We start from the raw sequence: 13,866 nt of genomic DNA on the forward strand, positions 1-13,866 counted from the left end.
TGAATTTTTCCAAATGCTTCATAACATGGGAATGGATGATGTGTTCCATTATTTTACAAACAACACTGGTTAGGGAGACAGGACGGTAGTTTTCAGGAGCAGCTTTGTCCCCTTTCTTAAATACACCGCAGATATTCGCTTCTCTCCACTGCCTTGGTAATACTCCCTGGTTTACAGAAATTTGGAATAGGTCTGTGAGAATGGGTGCTAGTTCTGCTGCAAACATCTTAAGAAACCACGGTGGTATTTCATCGGGGCCTGGCGCTTTGTTTGGTAAAAGGTCTTGCAGTTGTTTAAGCACGCCCTTTTCAAAGATGACAAGCTCGGGTACATCGGGGATGTTTTCCCCGCTCAGTGTTGGAATATCTGTGTCGTCCTCCGATGTGAACACACTCGAAAATTGGTTGTTTAATGCTTCAGCTTTCCCCTCTCCATCGCTGATAATTTTATTATCGACTTTCAGGTCTGAAACCCTGTTTCATTGTTACCAAGTCTCTTTATATGTGACCAGAATTGTTTAACATTTTCTTTCATGGCAGTAGTGAGATTGTTTGACACAAACTCCCGTTCGGAAACTTCCAGGGCTTTCTTAAGCTCTTTCTGACTTACAACAAACTTGTTCCAGTCCTCTGTCTTCTGGGTCTCTTTAGCTTTATTGAAAGCTCGTTGTTTCTTACGCCGGAGTCTGTGGTGGGTTCTATTGAACCATGGTAAACTATTCTGTTTAGCTGCAGTCTTTTTCGGGATATGTCTTTCCATAACCACTTTGATCTTGTTTTCCAGTGCATCCCATTTATCTTGCACAGAGGCATTACTTAGGCTGAAGTACTCGTCTTTGAAGGTCAGAAATTCTTTACTGATGGACTCTGTGTCAGCTTTACGACGGACATAATATCTGCGCCTGGGTTGTCTTTTCCACTTAGCCCTCAGGTCGAAATCGGCGAGAACAATATCGTGGTCGCTAATCCCTGGTACCACAGTAGTCTCCTTTATCAGACTTGCATTGTTTGTAAACACCAGATCCAGAATACTTTTCTTCCTAGTTGGTTCCTTGACATGTTGCTCCAGCCCAAATTCTGTTATGGTCTCTAGCAAAAGTTCAGCTATTTCTTTGGAAGCAGGATGGTTTTTGATGACAGTACCCTCTTTCCAATCCATGTTTGGCTGATTGAAATCCCCAGTCAAAATTATGTTGTACCCTTTAGCCTTGCTATTTATCTTCCCAAGGGATTCACCTAAGTCAATAACTGTCTCTCTATCGTCGTGTCTTGGTTTGTAACATGTTCCCAGAAGAAGTGAGCGTCGGCCCTGTAGCTCGAGTTGATTCCACATTATTTCACTGTCCACCTCGAATTCTGATTTCTGAGTCATGATCAGATCTTTTTTACAGGCAATAAGTATGCCTCCATGACCACGTCCTTTTCTGTCTCTTCTGAAGACATCATAGGATTCTGGAAATATTTCAGAAGTGTTGATGTCAGCTGTTAGCCATGTTCCCGTACCTTGGATAATGTCAGGGTTATATTGTTCAATAAGGATTTTTGTTTCACAAGTCTTGTTTGTAATACTTTGAAAATTGATTAACATGATGCGCAAAGAGTCTCTGCTGTTTTTCTTCTTCTGCGTTTTGTTTTGTTTTCTGGATCGATCAACGTCCACCGGGTCTTGGGTCTCAAAACCTTCTTGAGTTTCCTCTTCATTTCCATCTTGGTCTTCTAAAACTGAAAATTGGTTACTGGTATTACATCCAGATCCATTGAAGATTGTGTCTGAAAAGTTCATGACGTCACAAATCGGACAAACCCAAAGGCATGATTTACCAGATAACTCACTGTAGGTTTCGTTGTCAATATCACCACAAGATGCATGCACCCATTTCTTACAGCTATCACACTTCACTCCATTGTGGTAACTAGTAACTGGTGTATCACACATTCCACATGGGGCAGGCTTGCATAGTGGACACAGCCATGTATGGTTAGCTTTCAGAATTAGATTATAGTCTTTAGATGTTAACTTGGCACATTTTGCAATGATACTCATCGTCGCACTCTGCACATTTTATTTTACGACGATTTTTGGCAATTGAGATCTCACAAACTGGACACGAAGCAGGCCCTGGATTTAAATTTATGTCTCCTGCTAGCAGCAGAATAATGCAGAAACCATTGTGTTTATTTGGTCGTAGCTGAAATTTGCCAAGTTTGGGCTTGGACAAAATGTTATATACATTTACGTACGTAGTTACACTCGATGAACAGTCATCCCTGGCAATTTGATGACAAAAACCCCCATCCCATGGGTAGCTAGAAGTACTAAATGAGTACTTAAATACACTGTCACTTTCAAGCAGATTTGGTTTGCTGTGCACTTTTTTAGTACATAACTTCAACAGCAAACACATGTAGATCACATTTGCAGTAAACTTCTGGATATTCATAATGAAGACACACACTATAGTTTATTGATGGTATATGGATGACAACAAATACAAAGTCTATGATGATGAAATTGGATGATGAATGGATGACACCAAATATAGATGAATGCACAAATTTTGCACTGTCAGATAATGAAAAAGATTACTTTCCTTTCTCCACACTGCCTTTTAGTTGACGCTTAACTGCCAAATTTTCCCCCGTTGTCTGCAATCCAAGATGGCCGACGTTCTCCCGCCGCTACTTTTGTTCTCTAGATACACCAAAAATGCAGAAATATCAAATACACTGTCTGATCACTAGTTCACTATACCACATTTAACACAGATATCCAAAGATTGTGATGATATTGGTAATACACTTATCTCGATGATTTATTTTCTGGTAACCTGCTTTACACTCGCTTTTGCACTGGTTGATGGGCGTGGTCATTGAATGCCAATTCAATTTTTCTGGTGAATTTACTACACATAAACACTTTCACTGTTACGGATGATGGATGTCACATACAGTTGCTAACTAGTCACAAAAATTTTGCACAAAGTCAAGATAATGAAAAAGGTTACTTCCCTTTCTTGAAGCTGCCTTGTAGTTGATGCTTGCACTGCTGAATTCTTCACCGTCGTCTGCAATCCAAAATGGCCGATGTTTCCCGCTGCTACAGAAGGTCTCTAGATACACCAAAAATGCAGAAATTATATCAAATACACTGTCTGCTCACTAGTTCACTAATGCCACATTTAACACAGATATCCAAAGATTGTGATGATATTGGTAATACACTTTGCTCGATGGTTAACTTTCTGGTCTCCTGCTTTACACTCACTTTTGTACTGGTTGGTGGGCGTGGTCATTGAATGCCAATTCAATTTTACTGGTGAATTTACTACACATAAACACTTTCACTGTTACTGATGATGGGTGTCACATACAGTTGCTAACTAGTCACAAAAATTTTGCACAAAGTCAAGATAATGAAAAAGGTTACGCTGCCTTGTAGTTGATGCTTGCACTGCTGAATTCTTCACCGTCGTCTGCAATCCAAAATGGCCGATGTTTCCCGCTGCTACAGAAGGTCTCTAGATACACCAAAAATGCAGAAATATCAAATACACTGTCTGATCACTAGTTCACTAATGCCACATTTAACACAAATATCCAAAGATTGTGATGATATTGGTACTACACCTAGCACGATGATTAATTTTCTGGTATCCTGCTTTACATTCGCTTTTGCCCAGGTTGATGGGCGTGGTCATTGAATGCCAATTCAATTTTTCTGGTGAATTTACTACACATAAACACTTCACTGTTACTGATGATGGGTGTCACATACAGTTGCTAACTAGTCACAAAATTTTGCACAAAGTCAAGATAATGAAAAAGGTTACTTCCCTTTCTTGAAGCTGCCTTGTAGTTGATGCTTGCACTGCCGAATTCTGCACTGTTGTCTGCAATCCAAAATGGCCGACGTTCTCCCGCCGCTACAGAGGGTCTCCCTAGATACACCAAAAATGTAGAAATATCAAATAACACTGTCTGCTCACTAGTTCACAAATGCCACATAAAACAAAATATCTGATGATTGTGATGATAATGGTATACACTTAACTCGATGCTTGATTTTCTGGTAGTCTCCTTTCACTCACTGTACTGTCGTTCAATGGTGGGCGTGGTCGTTTTTTTTTTTTTTTTTTACACATGTAAATACTGCACTGTTACTGAATGATTGCACTTTACCACATGGATTTCACATACAGTTGCCAGCTAATCACAAATATTGCACAAAGTCAAAGATAATGAAAAAGTTTACTTCCCTTTCTTGTAGTTGAACTGTCTTGCTGTAGATGCTTGTACTGCCGAATTCTTCACCTCCGTCTGCTATCCAAAATGGCCGACGTTTTCCCGCCACTCCCTTGGGTCTCCAAAAACACAAAAATTGCAGAAATATTTGGTACAACGTGTAAGGTGGTAATATTGGATGGTTAAATAAAGAGAACCTTTTGTATACATGCATGAAGTAATACTATACTATACTATAAGTTTCGAAAGATGTAAGTGGTATTAGTTTTCGTCAACATTTTCAAATAAATACTACAGTAAAATTCCAAAGATATGAGTGTTATAATGTAGAAAACGATTTGACTTTCCTTAATCGTGTTGAAGATTTTAATATGTATCATAATAATCATCTCAAAACAGTAACTAACCCCCCTTAAATAATGACCATTATTCAAAAACGGGCGATTGTATTACAAATTTGTGAAATGCATTGGAAGTAGAATTTAGTTCCGCACATTTTGACACCTTATTTGTAGCAATTGACTAAATATTGATATCACAGCGTACACTTAAATCAATGTAACCCAAGATTTGAAAGTTGCAGTAAATTGTATTGATTTTGTATTCAGTATAATGGAAGGAAATCTGTGTAATGAAATCTGAGTGTTGTTGTATTGTATGTAAGTACAAATTTGAAATCTGGACCTCACTACATTATATTGACAGGCGTTTTATTGTTTTCTGGGCTATCGTATCAAATGAGGTGTCAAAATGCGCAGAAATAAATTCTGCTTCCTGCATTTTACAGATTGAAATACAATAGTCCCTTTTTGAATAATGGCCATTTTAGGGAGAGGGGTAGTTACTTTTTTTGAGATGTTTATAATTCGTTTTTAAGGTTTCACAAGGTGAGACAATTTGTGATATTTTTCCTTTATATTTATATTTTCTTTCTTTTTGATTTTGGACTAGAATCAGGTTCCGTCCAGGGCCCGTTTTATAAGAAAGCTCTGAACAGAGTAAGATCTCAAATACAGAGTAAGGTCTCATATACAGAGTAAGGTTTCACATACAGAGTAAGGTCTCAGAAACAGAGTATGGTCTCAAATACAGAGAAAGGTTTCAAATACAAAGAAAGGTCTTAAATACAGCGAAAGGTCTCAAATACAGATTGAGGTCTCATATACAGAGAAAGGTCTCAAATACAGAGAAAGGTCTCAAATACAGAGAGAGGTCTTGAATACAGAGAAAGGTCTCAAATACAGATTAAGGTCTCATATACAGAGTAAGGTCTCAAATATATTGTAAGGTCTCAAATACAGATTTTAATTTGAAGGTCTCATATACTGAATTACAGAGTAAGGTCTCAAATGCAAAAACATTGACTTTTTGTGGATAATTTTGTTTTTTTTGTGGCATATTGCTCTGATTGCACAGACAGAATTTTAATTTATACAGATGCATTTGAAGCAAAAAATATTATTAACAGTACTATCTAATGTACGAAACAGACTACCAAAATGTTTAATGTGCTGCAAAAAATGAATATGAGCATAACATAATCGTTACGTTATCTGCTTCATCCTGGTCAGACAACACATAAACATAAAGTCATTTTCCCCATTGCCTGTGGCACCCAGCTTACTACATCACAATGAACACAGATTTGCTTTACCCTGCACGTTCATTGGTAGATTGATGATTTGTCTGATTTGAGGATTTTTCTAAAAGCTTTTGAGAAAGAAATGCGGGAAGAAATGCAACTTTCATTAGGATTGAAAGCTACATTACTTGGTACTGCAAATTATAATACATCTCATCATTTCGAAATGTCCCTTTAAAATAAAGTTCTGTTACTTCTTGTTCCAGCAGACAGTAAGCGGAAACTGTTCGGTTGTGTGATCACCAATTCTAATCGGTTTCTTTTGTTATAAAAAGTCTGTTAAATATACCCAATGAGAATTCAAATTATCATACTTTTACGGAATAAAGTGCATTACAACACACAATGTGTGAAGGATATTGTGGAATTTGACAAAGTGATGAGTAGAATGAGACGTTCACTCCGAACAGATGAAATGATAAGGTCATACAAGCAACAAAATTAGCACATACATTCCTTATGGGTTCCTGATTAGGATAAAATCCCTTAGCTAAATTAAAATCCAAGATGGCCGCCATTTTTCAAGATGGCCACCCTAAATGACAAAATCAATGTCACAAGGGATCAAATGACCTGCCAAGTACCATAATCTGCAGGTACCTTCCATTTGAAACATTTAATGTTAACCGATTCAAAATTTTGGTGCTTGTATGAGCTTTTAATCCTTTGTAACATTGTAGCATGTAAAATGGCGGTCATCTTGGATTTTGAATCGGCTAACATTTTTCTCTTAATAAATGATTCAAAAGGAGGGTCACTGTAAAGTTGATCCCTTGTAGTATTAATATTTGTCATTTAGTGGCGGCCATCTTGAAAAATTGCAGCTATCCTGAGCCATTTTGGTTAATGGGTTTTTAATAATAAGTAACCCATAAGGAGTGTATGTGCCAATTCTATAGCTTGTATTATGATCTTGGGCTCAATTTTGCCATCAGAATGGCTTAAGGGAACTGGAATGAGCGTTTTGAGCGTTTCGACAGCATTTTTTGTGGGACATGAGAGCACATTAGACCTATCGAATTGCATTCTGAATACGAAGAATGTCTTTCTGATATCAAATAATTTACATTTATGAAATTCACGATATAATACAAATTTTATGACAAATTATTAAAATTTGATATTTTTCACATTTTGGAGATATAACAGTCCTCGAAGTAAATTTATCGCCATTAATTACTCGGGTTAACCGCACTGTAATAACCAATTGACAATCTCATCAAGTGCAATTTCTTTAATTTTCTGGCCCTAAATCTCCATCGTTTCTTGCACAATTTTTCACAAACGAGATGTCAAATTAAAAATCTATCTTCCGTTACAAATCACATATTTTGATAGTTGTTTTATTGAACGATTTTTGACCAATAGCGACTTATAAATTGAGTGGTTACTATTGGAGCCACGTGTATTAATTAAAAAATAGAATCAATCTATTATTTCTCAGAAATGCATTTGTACTAACACCTAAGAGCTTTATAGGCAAATCGTTTCATCGCTTCAAATTTATAGTAAAACTGATCTTGTGAGGCCATTTTCGCTGCAAATTGGAATTGAAATTTACAGTGGGTTTCTCCGACACAAAAAATCATATTTCTTCATATTCAAGAATATTTTTGACCCCCTATCAATCTGCAGTAGTTTTTCACTATGCTCTTGCGTTGTGTAATGTGTAAATGTTTACTCCAGTAGTGTTATATATATATTTTTTGCGATTTTCCTTGTTTTTTCTTTTTTTCTTTGTAAGTAAAAAAAATTCAAATGCGCACAAAAAGCCGTCAAAAACGAAATGCTCGCGCTACAGGAAACAAACTTGTTTTTTGCCTGATATTTTAAAGTGTGTTTACTATCCTTTTCGACATAAATGCTGACATGTTGTAATAACATGTTTCTGACTTTGTGTGCAAGAACGGGTCGTATGTAGTTTTACCAAATATCTTGTTGTTTGCCCTACATTGATTATTTTTTCAATATAAGAAGACCAATTGTTATTCAGCATTATATCAGTTAAATCTTGTGGAAGGATTACCAGCTTAATGCGTACACTGCAAAAAATATTTTACTCAACATTGAGTAAAAAGGTCATAACTCAACAATTGAGTAAAAAGTTACCAACATTGAGATCATATAGGTCACAACTCAACAAATGAGTAAAAAATAAATAAATAAGCTCATATTGTGTAATTTTTTACTCATTTGTTGAGTTGTGACCTATATGAGCTCAATGTGGAGTAATTTTTTACTCAAATTTTTTACTCAATTGTTGTGACCTTTTTACGCAATATTTTTTGCAGTGTAATATATTTGTTTTAAATGTGGGTGGACAATGAATATCAAGAAATTACCTGTTACTTGTAGTTTTTTAATGTACAGTACACAACCATACCGGTATTGCAAGTTCAATTTTAAAATTATTCTTACCTTCATTGTTTTGGCAAAAGCGCGCCTAAAAATCAGCTGATTAAACATTATGATTGATATGAGTGACTCATTTACCCCAGCAAACGCGAAATGTTTTTAAAACATTTTTACGGATTATATTTTAGATTTTGGGGTTCGGTTTGGTAAAAATGTTTTAATAACTTTAAATGTCGGGTTATGAAAACGTGTTAAAACGTTTTGTATGAAATCACACTATAACAATGTTTTTGAAATGTTGACAAAATGTTATTGTAAATATTTTTGGCAAACATTTTGTGCCAGAATATTTTGCGAGAATATTTTACAGTTATTATTCACAAAAATGTTTGAATGTTATGAAAACTCTTTATACCTTTTATATAGCCCGACACTCAAACGTTTTCTGACAACCCTTTCTAGCCTTTTGCGAATGATGTCGATAATGTTCTGTGTATCAGTACATTTGTATAACGACCCAGTAGAGTAACCATTTCTTGCATTGAACGATTTTCGCGTGAAAATAACAACGAATTATCAAAAGGAAAAGGTCTTTGACATTCAGAGCACATGATAAGGGCAATTGTAATATCAATGTGATGAGGAAGTTTCATTAACCAATAGTACTTCTACTACTACTGCTGCTGCTGATACCAGTATATGAAATTTGGTGTATTCGTAGAAGTTGCAAAATTTAAATTTGAATTTGGTTATTCGTTGCTAAATATACATACAATATTACACGTATAAGTAACAAACTGTCATAACATTTCTCTGGTCAGTTTTAGCCAAACTAATAAGGTAAAATGAGAGATAAATCACTACCTTAGCCGTGGTGTTCTATGAGGGATTTAGAGTCATATTTATGATTTAATTCAAACTTGCTCCGTTTTCCTAAAAACGCAATGAATTTGGCTGAATCTAATTAGGTGTAGTGGGACATGTGTAAATATTGCAAATATGCCAAAAATGTGTGAAAAGTATTATGTTAAACAAAAAATCTAATAATGTCGTATTTTGCACTATGTCAAGGTTAAGGCTCAATACCGTATTATGGATTTCTGATTCATTTGTTTTAGCTAAGCAGAGTATCAGAAACAAAAAAAAATGGCAATTTCCTCTATGCATTTGAAGCGTAGCGATGTTCCCATTTCATGCCCTCTCTGACCGAGATGAGGTTTTGAAATATGTTATATGCATTAGCATTTGAAGCATAGCGATGTTCGCATTTCATGCTCTCTCCTGACCAAGATGAGTTCATATGTTATATGCATCAGTTGAACCAGGGAATGTTAAAAACATGCTACGGAAACTACTTTATGTGCAATTAATTATCAGCGATATATGATTGTTGTTAGCTTTTGATTTTAGGCCTAATTCATCATAAGTATATAATTAGACAGTTCAAGATTATTAACCTAGCTGTCTACGGAAATTAAACTTGAAAAAGAAATAGAATTAACAGACAGCATATGAAGAACAGATTGCATGATGTAAATTGATCTTGCAATTCAGATTGAAAAGGATCAAGTATGTTAAAAAAACATTATTAAAAAACATTCTGCCAAAGTACACCGATCTTGTATGTAATATACAGGGTGTCCCTTGTTACGTATCGAAAAGATTCAAGGCAAAAATCACCTTTTACCAAGAACTTACTGATCAAACACACATTGTTTTTTTGAGTTAACGAAAATTAGAATCTTTAATGAACAGTAGCGAATGATTAGAAAAATCTTGCACATAAACATAAATGCAAACAAATCACAATATTTAAATCACAATGACAATTTTATAACGGTTAATTATCCGGAAGTCTTCCTTTTGTTTTTGATTAAAAAGTCCTGTTGCACTCAATATTCTAAACGACTCTCTAAAATAATGCCCAGTTCTAAATGTATAATTCTATGGCAATATAAATCCTCTGGCAGTGACGACACTCAAAATGACATACTGCAGTTACTGTCCGTTTTCCTATACACAATACACAGTGCTCTTTCCCATTGACGAGTGACCTCTACAAATAGCCCTACGTTAACAGTATGGGGATATGACTAGTTAACGTCGCTGTGTGAAAAATAACCGGCCAATATTAAAAGTACTCTTCTAAAGTTCTAGAAAATATAGTTTTTAACATGTCCTAAATTTTTAGCTAATTTAGATGTTTGGAAATATTCGTACTTTGGTGTTTTAGTTAATGTTATAGGTAATAGTACATTGCCTAGTTAACGTCGCTGTGTGAAAAATAACCGGCCAATATTAAAAGTACTCTTCTAAAATTCTAGACAATATAGTTTTGTAACATGTCCTAAATTTTTAGCTAATTTAGGTGTTTGGAGAGGGTCGTACTTTTGTGTTTTAGGAAGGACATGTAAACGACAGATAACACCAAAAATATGAAGAAATTATTTCCAAACCGTGTTAAGTCAAAAATCATTATGTTGCTCATTTTCAAGAATGCTGGTTTACAAAAAGCACGCCATTGTCTGATTTCGTGAACAAAGCCACACATAACATTGTTTCCTTTCGTTTCCTTTATAATCGGTTACCCAACTGAAGCTATGAATACCAGCTTTATTGCGATATCGCACATGAAAACAGTCACTTGTGCACAACCAGAGAAGATCCGATTTAATCAGTTGAGCTGTTTCAATGAGTGTTATCTTGGTTTAATAGCTTTTAATGGGGTTAAGTCCTGCAAAGGTCGAGATGAATTCTACTGTAGACATGACTGCATCATGATGCTATTTGCACTATTGACTTGTTGCTCTACAGGAATAGCTCTACAGAAAACTTATTGAATCATCAGTTATCACTCAGTATGACGAAGAAGATAAAAATAAACCCCTCCTTTTGGGATGATTTCACAGTGACGTTCAGTGACCGATATACATAGTACCTTCAACCATATCGCCAAATTGACTGATTACAAGTGTTCCTCAGATTGACATCAAAATGACTTAAAGGCCTATTCAGTGATTTGCTCATCCGGACGATCGTAAAATCATCAAAATTAAGATTTTGGTACCTTTGCCATAATATGTAAAAATAGCCTGCTAGTGGGTCAGCTGAAAGCCGTGTATTTAAGACAAATATAAGGAATTTACATGGATCTGTAAGTTAGATACTGACAGTATCTAAATTAGCTACATGTATTTGAATGTGGCTTCAACTTCGTTAATACTGCTGTTTTCTTTGTGTTTTGCCAATTTGAATGACTTATCCTTCACTTTTAAAGGAAGTGTCCGGCAATCACAACATTGAGTCTTATATGTTAGAAAAATAATGATCAAGCACGAATCACGTGGTTTTATTTAAAACAAACTCATATAAAACGAATACGAAAAACGAAACGATAAAAAATAAAACGAAAAACGAATAAAAACTGCAATCTCTCAACACGCGATATTCAAATTCACCGCGCCAAAATGTTCTAGAGCAATGACGTCATGGTTATTTGTGCTCATTTGTCGTCAGGCTTCATTGAATTATTGGGACGTCATTGCTCTAGACAATTTCGGCGCGGGAATTTTGAATATCGCGTGTTGAAAGATAGCTGTTTTATTCGTTTTATGGTTAATATGAGTTAGTATTAAATAAAACCATGTGATTTCGTGCTTGATAATTATTTTTCTAACATATAAGACATGTTGTGATTTCTGGACACTTCCTTTAAGCAATTTATAAACAATTTTAATTTTTTTACACTTTCGCTGGGATCACTGAAGGGGTCTTTAATAAAAAGCCAAATCGGCATTGGAAGTTTGTAATGCATTGTGGGACAGTTTTTGCAGTTTTGGGACACTTTGCCCTCTGACCTATTGGGAAAATTGGGTTTTGTGCGTACAAAATATAATCTAAACTGTTTTACAAGAATGAAAACAAAACCAAAAACATTTTTATTGAATAAATTAATTATTTAAATATATTAATGATAACATTATGACAATAATAAATAAATTAATAATAATTACAGCAATTTTCTCGATATGTCAGAGGAAATTTATTTTGAAATAAATCCCAGATATGCTTAAATGTTAATCTTAAAGGACCTGAATTGAATCCAATGGACTTGCATTTATTAACATTTGCTCTTTGTAGATTTAAACTTTAAATCTGAAAGTTTTATTTTTGAAATCCCTGTGGGGCTGAAATTTATAAAACTTTGTAAAGACTTATTTTAATCCTATATTGATTGGTCCCTAACTACAGTCTCTGAAAGTTTTGAAAGTAAGTCTTTTGGATTTGAATTTAAATCCCTGTAATTTAGAGTGTATGTTATATGCATCAGTTGAGCCAGGGAATGTTAAAAACATGCTACGGAAACTACTATATGTGCAATTAATTATCAGCGATAAATGATTGTTGTTAGCTTTTGATTTTAGGCCTAAATCATCCTAAGTATATAATTAGACAGTTCATGATTATTAACCTAGCTGTCTACGGAAATCAAACTTGAAAAAGAAATAGAATTAACAGACAGCATATGAAGAACAGTTTGCATGATGTAAATTGATCTTGCAATTCAGATTGAAAAGGATCAAGTATGTTAAAAACATTATTAAAAAAACATTCCGCAAAATACACAGATATTGTATGTAATATACAGGGTGTCCCTTGTTACGTATCGAAAAGATTCAAGGCAAAAATCACCTTTTACCAAGAATTTACTGATCAAAACATATTGGTTTTTTGAGTTAACGAAAATTAGAATATTTAATGAACAGTAGAGAATGATTGGACAAATCTTACACATAAACATAAATGCAAACAAATCACAATCTTCAAACGTTCATGAAAGTTCATCTGTGTTGGTATAAAAAAAAGTTCATCTGTGTTGGTATAAATCATAATTTTTATTTTTGATTTAAAGTCACTCAATCGCTGATGAAAGAGTACCATCTGAAAATTCCGAGGTAGGAATTAATTCCTTGTGTTTGGATCAAAAGTTTAAATCAAAATCAAAATCACAATCTTTAAATCACAATGACAATTTTATAATGGTTACTTATCCGGAAGTCTTTTTCTTGTTTTTGTTTGAATAGTCCTGTTGCACTCAATATTCTCTAAAATAATGTCCAGTTCCAAATGTATAATTCCACGGCAATGTAAATCCTTTGGCAGTGACGACACTCAAAATGATGTTATTTGCACTATTGACTTGTTACAGGAATAGCTCTACATTTCGTTCCACTTGTCAGTCTTTAGACACTTTATATTGAATCATCAGTTATCAGCAAGACGAAGAAGATCAAAATAAACCCCTCTTTTCGGGATGACTCCACAATATCTCACTCGTTCAGTGACCGATATACATAGTACCTTCAACCATATCTCTAAATAGACTGATTCCATGTGTTGACGTCAAAATGACATAATAATAAGCCAAATCGGCATTGGAAGTTTGCAATGCATTGTGTTACAGTTTTTGCTGTTTTGTGGCACTTTGCCTATTGGGAAAAATAAGGAAAATTGGGTTTTGTGCGTACAAAATATAATATAAAATGTTTTACAAGAATGAAAACAAACCCAAAAAACATCATTATTGAATAAATAAATTATTTAAATATATTAATGATAACATTATGA

At 34.7% G+C, this 13,866-nt stretch overlaps 1 protein-coding gene across 1 annotated transcript; it reads right to left on the reverse strand.

The window, feature by feature from the left end:
- Window positions 1-459: 459 nt before the first annotated feature.
- On the reverse strand, window positions 460-2,043 carry LOC140150408 (uncharacterized). The gene has a single exon (XM_072172420.1). It carries the CDS (start codon window positions 2,041-2,043, stop codon window positions 460-462), a length of 1,584 nt encoding a protein of 527 aa, XP_072028521.1.
- Between the last annotated feature and the right edge of the window lie 11,823 nt (window positions 2,044-13,866).

The sequence above is a fragment of the Amphiura filiformis genome, chromosome 4 (genome assembly GCF_039555335.1).
Source record: "Amphiura filiformis chromosome 4, Afil_fr2py, whole genome shotgun sequence".
Taxonomy (NCBI): domain Eukaryota; kingdom Metazoa; phylum Echinodermata; class Ophiuroidea; order Amphilepidida; family Amphiuridae; genus Amphiura; species Amphiura filiformis.